The sequence below is a fragment of the Giraffa tippelskirchi genome, chromosome 8 (assembly GCF_054371585.1).
Source record: "Giraffa tippelskirchi isolate mGirTip1 chromosome 8, T2T-mGirTip1v1.2.pri, whole genome shotgun sequence".
Lineage (NCBI taxonomy): Eukaryota > Metazoa > Chordata > Mammalia > Artiodactyla > Giraffidae > Giraffa > Giraffa tippelskirchi.
This window is the reverse complement of record NC_137282.1, coordinates 53,813,786-53,833,390: the sequence shown is the minus strand read 5'-3', so window position 1 is coordinate 53,833,390 and position 19,605 is coordinate 53,813,786. Positions and strand designations below refer to the sequence as shown.

Below are 19,605 nucleotides of genomic sequence, written 5' to 3'. Positions count from 1 at the left end.
TTTCTCAAGTGGTAGCTTGGCCAAGTGCTTCTTGTTTTTCAGTAGTATCCACCATAGCAACTCCAGAAACCGGGAGCTTCAGCAAGTCTAAATATTTCGACAACATATTTTCCTTTGCAAAAGGTGAAACTCAAGCCTGAAGTTCAGCCAGGTACAATAAGGCCCTGCCTCTGGAAAGATGTGCATGCATGCTAAGTCACTGCAGTCGTGTCCGACTCTGTATGATCCCATGGACCGTATGTAGCCTGTGAGGCTCCTCTGACCATGGGATTCTCCAGACAAGAATACTGGAGTGGGTTGCCTTCCCTTCTCCAAGGGATCTTCCTTACCCAGGGATCGAACGCGCATCTCTTATGTCTCCTGCACCGGCAGGCGGGTTCTTGAACACTAGCACCACCTGGGAAGCTCACCTCTAGGAAGACAGAGAACATCTATTTCAGAAGCAACCACTGTCGCCCGGAATCCATTTGGCTCTGATGCTTGGACAGTGTCATGGCAGAAGACAGCATTTCTTTTAGGAGACTGTCTGGGCCATCAGCTCATGCTGCTGAAGAAACAGTGGGTTATGATATGACAGTGGGTGCAATCTTCTGTTCTACTCAAAAAGGGGGCAGAATAAGGCATCTGTTCTCTCTGTGTAACACATGCACCATCTTTCTTAAAGCCAAAGCTTCATCAGGAGGGGAAATATGCTGACATTCTGAAGAATTTTTCTGCCTTGATGTTTCCAAATGGGGCTCACATAAAAATTCTGGATGTTGCTCAGGGGCTCACAATGGGTGACATCCAGCATCTTCAGAAGCAGTGCTGAAGACTCGGGGGGAGCCAACCAACATGTGCTGCATCATGGCTTCAAGCATTCCAAGGAGCACAGGGCATGCTGTGGTGGATGGTCTCATGGGACCGCACATGGCTGTGTCTCCTTTCTGACTGAAACCATCAGTCACGTCAACCTTCTCCATGGAGCTGAGTTTCTTTGGCAATGAGCTAAGCCACCACAGAGAGTGCTTCTAGATAAGGGATTTGTGTTGGAGCAAATTCAAATTTTAGTAAAATCCAATTCTTTACAAATCATGTAGTGAAAGCGCAGGTACACAGGAGGGTGCTCCTTTGATTGTATTGGCCTCATACATCCACTGGGCTTCCCAGGTGGAGCTAGTGGTAAAGAACCTGCCTGCCAGTTCAGGAGATGTAAGAGATGCAGGTTTGATCCTTGGGTCAGGAAGATCCCCTGGAGGAGGGCATGGCAACCCACTCCAGTATTCTTATCTGGAGAATCTCATGGACAGAGGAGCCTGGTGGGCTACAGTCCATAGGGCCGCAAAGAGTCAGACATGACTGAAGCAACTTAGCAGCAACATATATCCATTAGCTTGGTCTTAAGGCACAGAGACATCCACACTGAGTTCTTTCTTTTACAGTCATTTCCAGTTGAAACACAATTCATGACAATAAGGGCAGGTGGGACTTCCCTGGTGGTCCAGCGGCTAAGACTCTGCCCTCCCAATGCAGGGGATGCAAGTTCAATCTGTGGTCAGGGAACTAGATCCCGCATGCTGCAACTAAAGATACCCATGCCACAACAAAGACTTGACAAAGCCAAATAAATAATGTTTTTTTAAAGAAAACAAAGGCAAGTGTTAATAACTATAATGGCAGGTTGTATTTTGTTTTTAACTCACCCCAAACTATCCTTCATATCATAATATGTGCATAATATGTGCAACAGGAGTTAGTCCTTCCCCCACCATGTCACCCCATGCTAGTTCAGCGTGAAAGTTTACTATCATAACACAACAACCCTTTACAACATTTTTTTCCCCCAGAAAGACAATCTTCCACTTAGAGAAAGGAAAAAGCAAAGGAAAAGGAAAAGAAAAAACAGAAGGAAAAAAATATGAGAGTCTAGTTCTAATTTAGCTAAGAACATAAAGGAGATGAGCCGATGATCTTAAAGGATGTAAAATTAAAGAAAATATGCTGAAGCTGGGAGTCTTGACCCAAGAATGAACAAATATTTATGACTCTAGCTTTGGTAATGTATTTTCTTGAACGAACAAGTGCACATATGCTTATCAGCGTAGCTTCAGGGAAATTTTAGAGTCGAGACAGAAGGTCATTGGAATCATGAGTACTTAAAATATCCTTTTTTGAGAATCAATCTTGCAATCCACCTGACAAATGCTTGCTTGAAGGAGTAAAAACATGTGCATAATCTGTGCAACAAGAGTTTGTCCTTCCCCAACCATGTCACCCCATGTTAGTTCAGTGTGAAATGCTACTTTCATAACATGACAACTCTTCACAACACTTTCTTTTCCCACAAAGACAGTCCACCACTTAGAGAAAGAAAATTCAAAAGAAAAGGAAATGAAATATGAACCAAAAATGAAATATACCAAAGAACAGCAAGAACAATATGTATACTGCATACAAAACATATATACATTATATACCGGGTAGGCCAAAAAGTTTGTTCATGTTTTTCTGTAACATCTTACAGAATATACATAAAATTCAATATATAAAAACCTGGAAGAACTTTTTGGCCAACCCAGTGTAATGAGAAGAATGATTTTGAAATTCCATTCACCAATATCCTTAATCCCCTCAAACAAGTAAAACTTCACATTTAAAAAGTGAGAGGCAATAGTAAATGACTAATGTTTCCTATGTCCATACATGTTCCATGAAGGTATATGTTAAAGGCTTTACATAATCTCATGGATTAATCCCATGGCTTTATAAGGTAGTATATTATCATAATTATGTTCACTTCTTGAAACTCAAAAGTCCTATGCTCATGGATAAGGCTTTCTCTCATGATCACTTTAGAAAGAAAACTGCTTAACCTGTAATATTATATAAATCGGGGGCTTTTACTAAGCATCAATATTTTAGTCAAGAAATTAACTGTTAAGGACAATAAGCTCTCTGGGGCTAAGCACAGTATTATATACCTTGTTACCAATAACTCAGTGCCTTGACCTTTCACCACTTATGATCAATGAATGATGACTCAGGGGTATTTTAAGATGTCAATACTTAACCAAGTGACAAAGACTGAAAGGCAGTCACAGAATCTTAGGAGGGTCATGTTTATTGGATACTAATTATTTAACATGACACATCTACCAATGTGACAACTGATACCCTTTTACTTAAGTCTGTCAATTGCAAACATGCAAATACTTATTCCCAGGATGGCTGGCGTGATTAGCCTTTGGACAGATCAGGACCATAACACTTGGTTAGCACATTGCTACCATGCAGGATGATGGGAAATTCATCGTGAGTGTCAGCCATGCTGTTATTAAGAATTCTGACCTGTGACCAGCTCCCGGATCTCCAAGTCAGTGGTCTTGCGGAGCAGCCTCACCAGGGCTGGGATCCCCCCGCAGTTCTTCAGGGCAATTTTGTTGTCATCATTGGCCTTCCCATACACCAAATTTCTCAAGGCGCCACAGGCACTCCGGTGGACTTCAGTCATCCGATGGTCCAGCAAGTCCACCAGGAGCTGGATGCCCCCTTGTCTCCTTATCTGGAGAAGCAAAGGAGAGAGGAAGGTTTTACTACTTAAACCCCAATGGGTTTTTTATGCGGTCATTGCTACAATTCACTGCACTGAATGGAAGGCCTTTTGCAAAGGGAAAAGAAAACAAATTATTTTTCTCTTTAGATTCTATTGCTTTTACTTATTTTCATATCCTACTGATAAAAATTCAAATGCATTTCCTTTCAAGTCGTAGAATTTTGAAAAGATGATTTTAACCTCCTAGTGGGTGTTCTCTCTATAAAAATATGCTACATACTCAGGACATGAAGCAGATGGATGGTCAAAAGGATGCTTCTCACTCCTAAGACTTATGAAATGTAACCACTGTCTTAAAGGGCTGCAGGATTGATGTACACAAGGTGAAAACTATGCGGAATAGGAAGATGCTCCAAACCTTTCCAAGGGACCAGCAGCCAAATGAGAAAGCAGAAGTCATACAAGGTTATTCATCTGAGAAGACCTGGAGAATAAGAACGTCACTCACAATGACACTTGGTCTACACACTAGGACCAAAGTATGTTCTGCTAAACTTAGGCATTTGACTAATAACAAAAAATAACATTTAATCTGGGTGGTTTTCTAATCAAAGAAAATGTTTTAATGAGTAAATGAAGAAAAAACTTTGCAATATGTTTCTAGATGGGTCTTCTCTTGGCTGCGGCTGCTGCTAAGTCTCTAAGTCATGTCCATCTCTTTGTGACCCCATGGACTGTAGCCTGCCAGGCTCCTCTGTCCATGGGTTTCTCCAGGCAAGAATATTGGAGTGAGTTGCCATTCCCTCCTCCAGGAGATCTTCCCAACCCAGGGATTGAACCCATGTCTCTTATGTCTCCTGCATTGACAGGCTGGTTCTTTACCACTATTGCCACCTGGGAAGCCCTTTGTCCTTTAATTTCCAGACCAATTTTAAAATCTGAACTGCAAACAAACTGTCTAGCTAACATTACAGACCATTTCATGGAGTTTTCATTGGCAGAGCTGTATTTGACTATTTCTGCATTTGGAAAAAGAATACATACAACTCACTTAAATTCTCTTCTTTTTTAACTTCAATATCTCTCAAGGATTGAAGAGTTCTAATTTGGCATGAATGAATATAATCTGGCACCTTTCCTATTTGGCTTTCTTTCTTTTTTTAATATTTGGCTGCACCAAGCAGCATGTAGGGGCCTTAGTTTCCTGACCAGCAGGCAAGCTCATGCCCCCTGCAGTGGAAGCAAGGAGTCTTAGCCGCTGGACCACCAGGGAAGTCCTCCTACTTAGTTTTCTGATTATAAAACACTCATTCACCCCACAGATGAGCAGGGACACAGGGCTAGATCCCTGGACTCGTTCAAAGCTTCTCAAATGCCATGTTGTCTACACGGCTACTCCAACCACACTAGTTAAAATTGCCATCTGAACCACACCACCTCCCTAACCTAGCAGGCTTTTCTCACCGTAATCTATTACAGAATCTTTCATAGTCCTGCTGGGCCCTAACTTCTTTATTATGTTTCTTGTGATTGTCTGTCTTCTGCTAGAATGTACATTCTTGGAAGGCAAGTCTCTTTGCTTTGTTCATTGATAGATCCCCATCCCTAGGCCAAGTGCAATGCCAGGTACATAACAGAAGCTTGGTAAGTATCTGAATAAATGGCAGGGGGCACATGTATTACTTGTTACAGCAGCATTTCTTTGTCAGGTTAGCTGATATAAGCTTTTAAAGAGGGAATAATATTCTTCTTTGAAGGGGAAAAAAAAAAAACTTGTGAACATCTCAGAAGGTCTCCAAGGGGCCAATGCATCTCTTTTGAAACCAGTTTACAAAAAATGAAGGCATGCATTTCACACACAAGGTGGACCATCCCACGATTCAGAATATGCCTGGAGGAGTTATTTTTATCCATAAACCAAATGAAAACAGAGAAAGCTGAAATCCTCCCAGAATCCATGGACTCGAAGTTCCTAATTTAGAAAACACGAGTGCGGGATTACACTGCCATGAGATCACGACCAAGGACAGAGGAGACGACCACACACTCGCCACCCTCCCCCGCCCCCCGCCTCTGCCCCAGAGGGGCCAGAGTCGTAGAGACTGGTACTTATCTCCCTAAAGTGCCCTACAGTCAGTGGCGGTGCCAGCATGGGGAGAAGTGGCTAAAAGGATCACTGGGTCAGTCAGAAAAAACTAAGAAAGTTTCAAAAAACAACTTTTCCCAACTTACAGTTTTACCCTGGTCCTGCTTGGCTTTCCATTCATCTGATAAATATTTATAGATTTCAAGAGAGATGAAATCTATCACTATATACATATGTCCCATACATACATCTGAGCTTTAAAACACCCATTTATTCCCATTTGTATGAAAAGGTTAAACTATGAATGTCATTTTATTGATATGTGTGTCTTTGAATGTGTGTCCTTTACTTTACAAATTATCTAGGTTTAACTATTTTAATAATGATGAAGCTATTGTAAAAGAGGTAATAGAGCCATTCATACAGTTCATTGACTGTTTATGTGTAAAGTAAACAGTATAGTAAACCTATCTCTCTCTCTACCTTAGCTAGTCTGTATATCATAGTTAAGATTCCTTATTTCCCATTCATATAACTTCATGAATTAAGCTACTAAAATATTATTATAAAGATTTAAAAGGGAAAATGAATTCAAAGTGAAGGCAATATCAACTTTTAGTGGTATCATGAGACAATGATGTTTTCAGTGTGACCCTAATTAATGCCATATATCCAAATGTATAATGAAATCTTCAATTCTAACTTAATCTATTCAGAGCAACACAAGTAAGATGATAAACTTTTTCATTTACTCTTATTTTGAGGGTCACTGGATCATCAACATTAAAACAACAAACAAAAAAACCCCCCAACTTTTCTCAGGGTTGAATATTATCTAATAAGAGAGAACCCTACTTCAGTTTTCTGAAGCCAAACATCAGTCAGACTTGACGTTCACACATGTGAAATGTGATGGTACTTGGCTCTGCTTCCTCCCAGATCCACTCTGCTCCCAGCAGGACCAGAAAACGAGCCATGGGGCAGACTTTCAATTTTCTTGCAGGGTCTTCATTCCCTGCAGGACCTCTGGGTGGGGTGGATGGGTCTGCATGCTGCCTTCTTCACTTCCCTTCTGCTTTTCTCCTGGGTCCTCCCTCCCTTCCACTTGTCCTGGCATCCAGTTCTTCTAGTTTCTTCTTGTTTCCAACCTTAAACTCTCATAAGACTCCAAATAAACCCACTGCAAACATTAAGATAGTACAACTCTCTTCAAAAGATGATCAGAGGAAAGTCTCTTCTTTGAAAAGACACCTTTACCTCCTTTCTCACTAAATGGCCAGAGATCTATTTTTCTTTAATTCTCCCCATCAGTCCCTTCACATCCAATAGGTGAGGCTCTGGTTTGGGTCCACACAGTATCATTTGAGACCAAGTACCCTTTATTCTTCCTCCCTTCATCATCACACAGAATTCTTCACAAGTCAAATCTTAAAGGGAATCCAGGTTTAATATTATTGAAACAAAGTCAACAAAATACTACATGATATTATATCCAATATGCATAAGATATAAGAATATCAAATCCACTAGAAGGATGCCAGTCATATGATAGTGAGCCAACAAATATTTTTCAGATGAATGAAAGAATGCTACAGTGCTTATCATATATCGGTTTCCTTCTCTCTTTTTTTAAAAAATATTTTTAGAAAGATGGTGTATTTTTAGAGCAGTTTTATGTTCACAACAAAATCCAGCAGAAAGAACAGAGGTTTTCCATATACCACTGTCCTTATACGGGCACAGCCTCCTCCATTATCACCATCCCTCCAAGAGCCATACATCTGTTACAACCTGTGAACCTACACTGACACACCATTATCACCCTAAGGACACAGTTTACATTAGGGTTCACTCTTGAGTGTTGTATAGGTCTTGACAAATGTATAACAACACGTGTCTATCATTACACTATCACATAGAATAATTTCACTGCCCTAAAAGTCCTCTTTGCTCTGCCTGCTTATCCCTCTTCCCATCACCCCTCCTCCCTAACCCCTGGAGAAATCGCTGATCTGTTTATGGTGTTCATGGTTTTGCCTTTTCCAGAATGTCATAGAGTTGGGATCATCCAGTAAGTAGCCTTTTTTCAGACTGTCTTCTTTCACCCAGTCCACATATTTAAGATTCTCCATGTCTTTTCATAGCTTGACAGCTCATTTCTTTTTAGTAATGAATAGTATTTCACCATCTAGATGTAGCGTATTGATCCATTCACCTACTAAAAGACACGTTGGTTGCTTCTGAGTTTTGGCAATTAGGAAGAGAGTTGCTGTAAAAGCTGCTATCTGTGTGTGAATTTCTGTGTGGACATAAATTTTCAACTTCTTTGGGTAAATACCAAGGAGAGCTATTGCTGGGTTGTACAGTGAGAAGATGTTTAGTTTTGTAAGAAACCACCAAATTGTCTTCCAAAGTGTCTGCATCACTCTGCATTTGAATGAGAGTTTCTGTCGCTCCACACTCAACCCCACTCGGAGCTGTCAGTGTTCTGCATTTTTGCCGTCCTGTTAATGCTAGGCTGCGCCTGCCTGTTCAGTTGGTCAGTTGTATCCTGATTCTTTGTGACCCGCGGACTGTCGCCCGCCAGGCTCCTCTCTCCAAGGGATTCTCCAGGCAAGAATACTAGAGTGAGTTTCCATGCCCTCCTCCGGGGGATATTCCTGACCCAGGTATCCAATCCACATCCCATGGGCTTCTCCTGCATTGGGCAAGCAGGCTTTTTACTGGTGAGCCACTGGGGAAGCCCCTACGAGACAGCAATTGTATCTTAATGTTGTGTTTCTTTCTCTTTTCATTCTGACTGTGTGATTCCAATCTATTTACATTAATACAAATCATTGAAACAAAAAACTATCAATAATGAAATACATATAGGGCAACAATAGCTTGAATTGGACCTGGACTGAACAAATCTCACATCTCCCACTTTTCCTGAACTTGACAGGGAATGACTGGGAAGTGCTTTTCAAATACAACCTAATTAGACAATCTGAAATTTGTTTTATTAAACAATTCTTTGATACACTGTCCACTTTAGTTTCTATGTCAATCGCTCACATTTATTTTTCTGCTTAGCTGTGACTTCAGGAATTTAGATGGAGCGAGCAGTGTATAAGAAGTAAGGAAGATGGAAGTTGATGAACCCTATACACAGAGGAAATAAAAATGAATTAACCAATCAAACGAAGCAAAACTATACCTTGCTGTCTGTCACTTTAGGTTGTTTACAAAGAGAACCTTCTTAAGTCTAATGTAGATAGTCTCTTGGGGATGAAAACTGGGATGCATGTGCAAAGAATCAGTAAAAGTTCACTCACTTTGCACCAGGGAAGAACGAAAAGAGCTTATACACTTTTGCCACACAATCCACTGTTTAAAGAGTTTTTATTTATATTTAATTTTTTTTTTAATTTGGTACTGTTCTTTTCATTTTCTTTAATTTATTTTAATTGGAGGCTAATTACTTTACAATATTGTAGTGGTTTTTGCCATACATTGACAAGAATCAGCCATGGGTGTACATGTATTCCCCATTCTGAAACTCCCTCCCACCTCCCTCCCCATCCCATCCCTCTGGGTCATCCCAGTGCACCAGCCCTGAGCACCCTGTCTCATGCATCAAACCTGGACCGGTCATCTATTTCACATATGATAATATACATGTTTCAATGCTATTCTCTCAAATCATCCCACCCTCGCCTTCTCCAACAGAGTCCAAAAGTCTGTTCTTTACACTTGTGTCTCTTTTGCTATCTCATATACAGGGTCATCATTTCCATCTTTCTAAATTCCATATATATGTGTTAATGTACTATATTGGTGTTTTTCTTTCTGACTTACTTCACTCTGTATAATAGGCTCCAGTTTCATCCATCTCATTAGAACTGATTCAAATGCATTCTTTTTAATAGCTGAGTAATATTCCATTGTGTATATGCACCACAGCTTTCTTATCCATTCATCTGCCAATGGACATCTAGGTTGCTTCCATGTCCTGGCTATTGCAAACAGTGCTGTGATGAACACTGGGGTACACGTGTCTTTAAACTCTGGGACTACAATTATCTAAACATCATCCAGGAGTAGGATGTGGTTTTCTTCCTTGCCCTTCCATGACAAGGCAGAATATATACAACTCTTTTAATTCAGAAAACAAATGATTGGGCAATTAAATTAAATACAAGGAAAATGCGAGTAACACAACATCACTCATTGCAAGAAAAGTGAGGCCTCGCCATTTAATGGATCTAGTACTTCGAACATCATCTGCATTTACTGAGAATAAACTATATTTACCAAATGAATTAGCTATTATCATTAAACTGGTATCATCAATGAATAATTTAGAACACGTTCAAGTAAACCAGCGGTTGTACATTCATGACAGGCTTCATAAAGCTTTAATGATGATGATGATGTAGAGCGGGTTGGAAAGTTAACAGGGGACAGAATTCCTCATGGGAGGTACCTGTCTTCATGTAGAAAAAGACTTTTAAAAGTTGCTTTCTGCATTACTTCCCTCTGTATAAGAGGCTCTAGGTTAATCCACCTCACTAGAACCGAATGAGCCTAGAGCCTGTGATCACATACAGAGTGATGTGATCCAGAAAGAAAAAAAAAACAAGTATCATATTTGTTTTATATTATATATATTTCATATATATATATATATTTGTTCCATATAAATATTGCACATATATGGTTATAGAAAAATGGTACTATTTGCAGGGCAAGAAAAGAGACACAGACAAAGAGGCCAGACTTATGGACACAGCAGGGGAAGGAGAGGGTGGGACTAATTGAGAGCACGGCCCTGAAATATATACATTACCACGTGTAAACGAGACAGCTAATGGGAATTTGCTGTACAATGCAAGGAGCTCAGCCTGGTGCTCTGTGACAGCCTAGAGGGGTGGGATGGGGTGGGTGGGGAGGGAGGTTCCAGAGGGAGAGGGCATGTGTATACCTGTCCGCTACAAATGGGCACTTGCCAAGAGCATTGCCAGCAACTGAACAGCAATGACAAGGGCACTCGTCACCTGCCTCTGTGCAGATTGAACCGAACCCTGTGCTGCTGCAGCTGCCGACCTTCAACACCCCCTGAGGGACTTCAGGGTGGTCTGTGCTCCAGGGAGCCCTCTGTGCTCCAGGGAATCTGATGGAACAAGTCTTAGGATGGTTGGATATTTTCGGAAACTGATTTCAGGATCTCAATCCCTTCATGGCGACATCAGCTCCTCATGACTAGCAGAAAACCTTTGGAAAGTGATTGTGATTGCACTGAACTTCCCCTTCACCAAAATCACCAAAATATCTAAGGTCACTTAGAGGTTGACCTTCCCGTACTTCCTCTCTGGAGCAGTCTCTCAGGGGTACCTGAAGCGCTGTCTCCCGGGCTGCGGTCCTCATTTTGCCCCAAATCAAACTTACTTCGCAATTCTCAAGATGGGCATCTTTTTTAGTTGACACACCTATGGTTGATTCATGTGGATGTATGCCAGAAACCAACAGAACAGGGTACAGCAATTATCCTCCAATTAAGAATAAATAAATTTAAAAAGAAAAAATTGCTTTGAGGATTCCAAACCCTGAGAGCACATGCTCTAAGGGTTCATGACAACAAAAGAAATTGCTCACCTACTCTGCATTTAAAAGGGAGAGGAATTTGGAGCTAGAATTAAGAGAGGCTGGAGTAGCCTTTTGTTAACCTAGATAAGGGCCTCAAACAGGTAAGGACCTGGGCATACATTTCTCTGCCTCTCTGGGATCTAGTCCATTGGAAGCAAAATGCCTGTATCTTTGGGCTTCTGTGTGCATGCTAAGTCGCTTCGGTTGTGTCCAACTCTTTGTGACCCCAGGGACTGTAGTCTGCCAGGCTCCTCTGTCTGTGGGGTGGGTTGCCATGCCCTCCTCCAGGGGATCTTCCTGACCCAGGGATGGAACCCAAGTCTCTGATGTCTCCTATATTGGCTGGCAGTTTCTTTACCACTAACTCCGCTCGTGCTTCTGGTTTAGTGCTGAGAGAAACTAAGCTGGATCTGAGATGCAAAGTAAATTTAAATACTAGTCTGCAGGACAACCAACACAGTAATTCCTCTGGCTCTCAACATTTATGATCAAGCCATAATGTCTGAGAACGGATTTATAGAAAGCTGACTAAAAACCAGTCCTATGGAATTAGTGATTTTGGTAAAATTCTGATTAAGTATTATTTTCAATGGCGTTGATTAGAAAAAAAAATTAATAGATACAGTTGTTTATACTCCTTATGAATGTAGAAAAATTAAATTTCTCTGCTTAAAAAGCTACTGGAAGATACAAAGTTTGTGGCTCTGAAACCAGAGGCTTAACCAGATGTAACTGAACCTCACCAGAAATTACAAGGTTGTCAGTTTGTAAAATATCAATACATATTTTACCTCAATGAGCTCCATCCCTGGTCTTTATATTACAGTCAGTTAAACAACCAGGGTTTGTGTATAGTTTGAGTTGATGCATGGACATGTACTTGCCTTTGAGTAAAACAGAAATACAATTCTTCAAGGCCAATATCTTGCTTAGTCTTATTGTAGAAACTATTTTTGAGAATTTGGAGAGAAAATACATCTCTCTTTACAGTTGTAGGAAATGATCTACTTTCTCCATTCAAGAGGTAAACTAAGATGGATTGTGTTTATAAGTTATGTTTTAGAAAGAGGGTCTATGTCAGTGTTTGGTGGTGCTGGCTTTGAAGCTGGAGCAAGTGGGTTCAAATCATTCCTCCTTCTCATAAAACCTGTGTCCCTGGTGGCAAGTCACTTAAATGTCTTCAAAACATAAACAAAATGTGAACCTGTCTCATAGGGTTGTTTTCAGGGTTAAATGAAATCTCAAATATGAATTGCTTAACAATGAGCTCAATAAATATGATCTGCCAAGAAACTACCCACTGTATCAACTTGTTAAAGGATCTTCTTAATTGACTTATTGCCTGGTCAATATATGACATAATAATACACTTGTACAACATATGATACAATCAGTGAAACGCATACAATTCAGAGATATAACTTCATCAATTTCATTGTGTGTGTAAACAGTATTGTCAAATATGTCATTATTCCAATCTGATATACAACTACTAAGATTATAAGGGATATACTTGTTCTAAAGTGAACTGTGTGAATTACACTGGTCATGTGAAAAGCAATATCAAAGTGTGTTGCATCATTATTTAGAACAGTTCACTTGTTCTAAAGTGAACTGTGTGAATTATACTGGTCACGTGAAAAGTAGTATCAAAGTGTGTTGCATCATTATTGTTACATCAAAAGTAATATCAAAGTGTGATATTTTGCTAGATATATTTCCAGGGCAAGTACAATGAATCAATTAGCCAATATTTTAAAAAGAACAGAAATGCAATAGTTTTTCTTGTTATAGTAACTTAATGGAACAGAAAAAAAAAGACATTCAAACAATTTTGAGGTGATACCAGTTCTTGGAAAAAGAGAATTTTTTTTTTTTTCTGAAACAGAATTATTAGGCAAAAAGAGAGACTATGTCTTGGTTTTATTAACAAATTAGCTCTAATAAACATAAAAAATATGACCAGTGTCAAAATATATAACCAGAAGCTTCTAGTTTCATGTAGATTTTCCCAGATGCTACTCATGTGCCGCAATGAGGGATATGTAGGCATTTTGGTTTTATCTCTGTGTCTAGCACACAGTTCTTTGGTTTTTTAAACTGACATGGAATGAATAAAGAAATCTACAAATACATTATTACTGTTATTTAATTACCCTTATTTTTCTAATCCAAATTGCCCCCATATTCCTACTCTTTTTGTCACCCTGGGCATATTTCCAAGTCCATCTCCTACCCCACTGAACTTTACCTAAAGACCATCTAAGAGTAACTGCATGAGCAGATAACAAAGTGAACAGCTGGAAGGGGAGAACCTGAACAGATTTTTCCTTTTCTACTACCCTCAATTTTAAGACAAGTAGCTGATATTGTACTAGTTACATATTAGTGAAAGTCATATCTCTGGTTATAGAATACTATTTTGCATCAAAATCTCTGAAAAGATCTATTTTAGAGCAGTTTGAACTTTCACATTCTCATCACCATCATGATCCTATCATTTAAAGAGATAAAGGCAAGAGGGTAAAGCCCTTTCTTTTGGTTTGAATGTGAATCGTACTATACTCAGGGATACATGTTACGGGACACTTTAAGATGGGAAAAAAAAAAAAAAATCTGAATCATTGCAAATAAATTACATATACCAGGGTCCTTGGCCCTTACAATTCCTCTCTTGTTAACTGCAATCATGAGCAGAGAAGTTTCCTAGACGTTCCCCAATAGCAGAATGAAATAGTCTAAACGGACGAAAAGCTGGCAGTGGGGTTCTCTATTGAAAACCTTGCAGCCACCAGCGAACGGTCAGGAGGTCAAAAGGGGTCTCAGAGCTGTCCATCTGGAGGCTGGGAGCTGACATCCTCCACAAACATTCCTGGGAACTCAGAATAGCTGCGAGTTTCAACATTATTCTGCACGAGCACTCAGGGAAGGCCCCCTCTTTTCTTTTATTAAACAAGCAAGAATTTTAAGTGATTCCATCCATTTCTTTTCTAAAGACACCATTCGGACACATTCAACTTGTTCCAAATACGCCTAAGGGTTTCCATTACCTGATATAAGTTCTGAGCTGTCCTTGCAGATAAAGGATCCAAAATCACAAAATCACTAAGGAGTGACAATTACAAAGAATGCCTCCAATAAAAGTCTCCCTTGTTTTGTTCCAAACTGAACTGAATCCAACATATTGTGAGTGACAGTGCTAAATTCAGACACTGTTCAGCATCTCAAAAGAGAATCTTAGATGAATGTACATAAATGTTGAAAACACACACCTGTGTAAAGCAGATGTACAACAACTAGTTAAAAATTGTCAAAAGATCTCAGGATGTGAATATAGGAAGCCCACAAATATTATGCCCAAAGTTTCCTTTGTTGTACAGATTGGACAGTCCTCCTTTGACTAATGGCTATGGAATGCAAAGTGTGTTCAGGTGCTGGACTCAGAGGTGTATCTGTACATAGATAACAGTAATAATAATAACAATCCCCCCAATATTTGGGTAAATTTGTACTCCATATTTTGGGTACAAGAAGATGTACCACCATGTAACACAGTGATGCCTACTCTTTCCCTACACCCCAACTGTAGCCCACATATCTGTGGAGGAATCAGAAATTAAAAAAACCAGCAAAGAAGCTATGGGATCATGTCAGTAGTGACACACAGAGGCAGCTTTACTTGAAGGTGGGCTGAGCAATTTTCTAGTTATAATCTTGATTCTTAAAGAAGATCCATGCAGGAAGGCATTGCACAGGGCCGATCAGGGTACCACGGCCAGGAAACATCTGAGCAAAGACCAGAAACGTGAGGGGGTGATGGCGGATCCCCATGGAAGGGCAAGGAGACCGGCGTGGCTGGAGTAGAGAGAAGGAGAGATGAGCCTGGGGGGACAGCTGGGTGGTGTCACTCCAGGGCAGGATCTGGGGGCTTTCGGTTACTAGGGTATTGGATGTACTCTGCAAAATATGGGAATGACGTTGACCTAACAAGCTTATTTAAAGGCTGTTACACTGTATAGTTTGCCAGTTTTAAATTTCTGAAAATCAACGCAGCTGTTATGTCTTCCAGAAGTAATCCTCCCACTCCACTTCCCAAGGAGACTGGGAAGGTCATGAAACCAGTCTCCCTGGAGAGTACTACACAGTGCAGAGCATGACTAAATTCTAAAATGCTTGGGGAAGTCCATGCTTACAATGTGGGTGACAAGCTATGGTAGGGTTGTAGGCGAAGGGTAGGCATCAGTGTGTTAGATGGTGGTACATCTTCTTGGCCCTTAAATTTACCCAAAGATTGGGGGGGGTTATTATAACTATTATTTTATAATCAGACTTGGACACTAGGAATTCAGAATATAAGACTTGTGAGTTTTATTTTTAAATCACTGACTTTAAGGGAATGGGATGCTTGTAGGGGGTTTTCTTGGTGGCTCAGACATGAAGAATCCACCTGCAATGCAGGAGACCTCAGTTCAGTCCTTGGAATGGGAAGATCCCCTGGAGAAGGAAATGGCAATCCATTCCCTGTAATTCCCTGTAACCCTTGTAATCTTGCCTGGAGAATTCCATGGACAGAGGAGCCTGGTGGGTGGGCTACAGTTCCTGGGGTTGCAAAGGGTCAGACACACCTGAGTGACTAACACACACATACACGCTTGTAGGAAGTTTCTGTGGCCAATAGCCTAGAATCCTGCAGCTTCCATAGATGGATGATGGGCATGAAGAGGGCTCAGCAGTGGGAGGTGAGGAGTATGGGAGGCAAGGAGAGAGGGCATGTGTCTGCAGACAGCGCCTCCCAGAGGCGGGACCCAGGAAGTTCAGGGATTCAGACAAAGGGCCAGGCAGGGGGCTGGCACGGAAAAACCACATGAACAAGGAAAAGTTGAGTGCTACGATCTGGAGACCCGCTCATGCTTTTTGAGCAGAGGGTGCATAGGAAGTTTGGGCCATGAGGCAAGAGAATTAACTTGATAGCATCAAAAAGGCCTTATGGATTATGCAGAGGTATATCCTGGTTACCAAACATCTTCTGACTCCTTTTCTGGCAATGTATAGAGTGTAACAGGCATACTTGATTTCCCGCATCTCTCATTATTTGTTTAAATTAACTATGACCTTCTTATTTTGCTAGCCCGGTGCTCTGTGAGCCAACAAGGTAACTGGAGAAACCCATCTTATAATTCTCCAGTTAGCTCTGCGCCCAAAATCAGAGTGGAGGCACAGGTTTCCGGATGCTGAGTAAAAGGCAAAACTGTACGTTCCACCACTCAGAGCTCCCCATCCTTCAGGCTCAACCACTGTGACCGGCTCTTTTAAGAATCCACAAACCGGAACACGTCAAGCTCATTTCCTCTCGTGTTTCTCTTGAACACAAAGAAAGCTGTTACCAGGGAAATTCGTCTGCAACGTGGCATGTTGAAATATGAGTGATTCAATGATACTGCTCAATGGATTCAGTGTTCCTCACTCTTCATTTTGTTCATCAGCCCAAGCAGAACATTTATATGACACTTGGATCTTGGTGTGATAAGAAAACATACTTGTCTTGAGCCTCGGTGACCTTTGAAGTTTTAAAAATTAGGTACAAAGAAATCCCATCAAGTGCAACGTAGTGCAGCCTGAATCCGTGTGTCATCCTTAATGAAGAAACAGACTTTATTCTAGACATCACATGAATGGCTATCTCAGAAATTCTGGCAGCATGACAACTGTCCTAATAATTTTTGTAAGGTGCTAGTACGAAATCACACCTATCTCTATAATGTTATATACATATATGTTATAATATTACATACACATAATGATATATAACAAATATTGTTGTCATTTAGTCATTAAGTTATGACTCTTTTGCAACCCCATGGACCATGGCCCGCCAGGGTCCTCTGTCCATGGGATTTCTCAGGCAAGAATACTGGAATGGGTTGCGATTTCCTTTTCCAGGGGATCTTCCTGACCCAGGGATTGAATTCATGTCTCCTGTATTGGCAGGTGGGCTCTCTACCACTGAGCCATCAGGGAAGCCCCATAATAAATATAGGTACCAATAAATATATATGTATAAACAAATAAGTACACACATACCTACATGCAAACCTCATTTTACTGTGTCAATACTTCAGTTTACTGTGCTTCTTAGACACTGTTTTTCGTGAATTGAAAGTTTGTGGCAACCCTGTGTTGAGCAAGTCTACTGGCACTATTTTTCCAACAGCATTTGCTCACTTCATGTCTCTAAGCCACATTTTGGTTATTCTTGCAAAATCTCAAGCTTTTTCATTATTATGATATCTGTTACGGTGATTTCTGATCAATGATCCACTGCAAAAAGATTATAACTTGCTAAAGACTTACACACTGGCTAGCATTTTTTAGAAAGAAATTATTTTTTAATTAAGCTACAGTTGTTTTTTTATGTAGAATGCTATTTCACATTTACTAGACTGAATTATAGTGTAAATATAATTTTTACATTTAAAACAAAAAAAACTTGTGTGACTTGCTTTACTTTGATACACAACTTATTGTGGTGGTCTGGAATCAAATCCATAATACCTCTGTATGTATATACTTACAAGCAAAAGTCATTCAGATATGTCTCCTTTCATTCCCCTCACCAACATGGGATGAATTCAGTTCTTTCAATTGTTTTACTACAATTTAAATTTTGTAGCATTTGTCCTCCTTGTTTTTATAACTCATCAATTGTGAGTTCAAAGGACCTACCCAATAGGCATTCTACTTTCTAATAAATAAAAGCCACAGATTGAGAACATTATTTCTCTAAATTAATAATTTCAGTCCAAAGATCTTCATTCCTGGAATATACCAGATTAAATGTTGCTTTTGAACTGTGATGATGGAGAAGACTCTTGAGAGTGCCTAGGACTGCAAGGAGATCAAGCCAGTCAATCCTAAAGGAAATCAGTCCTGAATATATTCATTGGAAAGATTGATGCTGAAGCTGAAACTCCAATACTTTGGCCACCTGATGCAGAGAACTGACTCCTTGGAAAAGACTCTGATGCTAGGAAAGATTGAAGGCAGGAGGAGAAGGAGACGACAGAAGATGTGATGGTTGGATGGCATCACCGACTCGATAGACACGAGTTGAGCAAGCTCTGGGAGTTGGTGACGGACAGGGAAGCCTGGGGTCACAAAGAGGCAGACACGACTAAGCAACTGAACTGAAATGACTAGAATACCAATTTGAAATAATACAGTGTTCTGATTTTACTCTATTTTCAGCTTTTAGCTCATTGCATAGTTTATCAATACTCTTTTAAAAAAATCTTGAACATATAAAATAGCAGGTTAAAAAAATTTTTTATGTCTTATTCATTGAATTTCTAATTATGCATTTAAAACATGTTAGATATATAAATACCTTGGTTGGCAATTTTAATTCTTTAAGAATTTTCAAGTGAATTATGTGTGCTATTGCATACATTTTTTTTTCCAGACCAGAAGGAAAGTGATGGTTATATACTCTCACAGTTTTTAATGGGCTGGTAGATTTGGAGCACTAATAATGAAGCAGGGACTTAGGGGAGAATTCCGCTTTGCTTTAAAATTTTACACACACAGTAGTCAGAACCCACTCAACCTAATAAGCCATCAAAAACAGCACATCCAGCCCTTCCCCATCCCTCCTCTCTTGGTCTACCTTCCCTTCTCTAGATTCCTCCTTCACTCTCACTCATCGCCCAGTACATTTCATATTCTTGTAGGCTGATTTTCCGCCCTACTCCCACCCACAAAGATATAAGTCAGTGAGAGCAGAGATCTCACCTGATTTGTTCACCACTGAATCTCCAGGGCTAAGAGAGGTACTGGGCACACAGGTGATCCATATAATTTTGACAGAATGCAGTTTCAGCCATGAACTTTGAAATTTTGAAATAAAGCCCAATTTTCATAGTCCATCCTTCAGGAGAAATGTCATGTGCCAAGAAAACTAGTATTACTTAGGAACAAAGACATCCAGTGCCTAAGAAGAGATCTTAGTACCTTAGAATATGATCCAACTGTGAATATAATGACATTGGTCCAGTACATGTTATGTACATTTAAAAAATATTTTTCTTATAACCTTATCTTTTCACTTCACTGAGTGAGAGTACTTTTCCCCACAAGTAAAAGCCGACACTATGTATAAAATGCTTCTGTGCTACATACACCTGTGTCTTGTTTATAGGAGCCAATGCTGAATATATTAGCTAATTATAGATATGCAGATTTTTTTGTTTTATTTAATGCAAAAAATATATAAAAGCATGTGAAATAGTGTACCACTCAGGCCCATGACTGAATATCCAATTTCCATTAGATGAACTTGGGCTAAATGGTAAAGAGACAGATA

General features: G+C 40.0%; 1 protein-coding gene across 3 annotated transcripts in view; it reads right to left on the bottom strand.

The window, feature by feature from the left end:
- Window positions 1–19,605, bottom strand: part of CTNND2 (catenin delta 2) — a 1,052,534-nt gene that overhangs the window by 242,917 nt on the left and 790,012 nt on the right. For all 3 annotated transcript variants that reach the window (XM_081517461.1, XM_081517462.1, XM_081517463.1), the window contains one exon: window positions 3,328–3,541. In XM_081517461.1, the coding sequence (XP_081373587.1) occupies window positions 3,328–3,541 (214 nt within the window). The remainder of the gene's footprint in view (window positions 1–3,327; window positions 3,542–19,605) is intronic.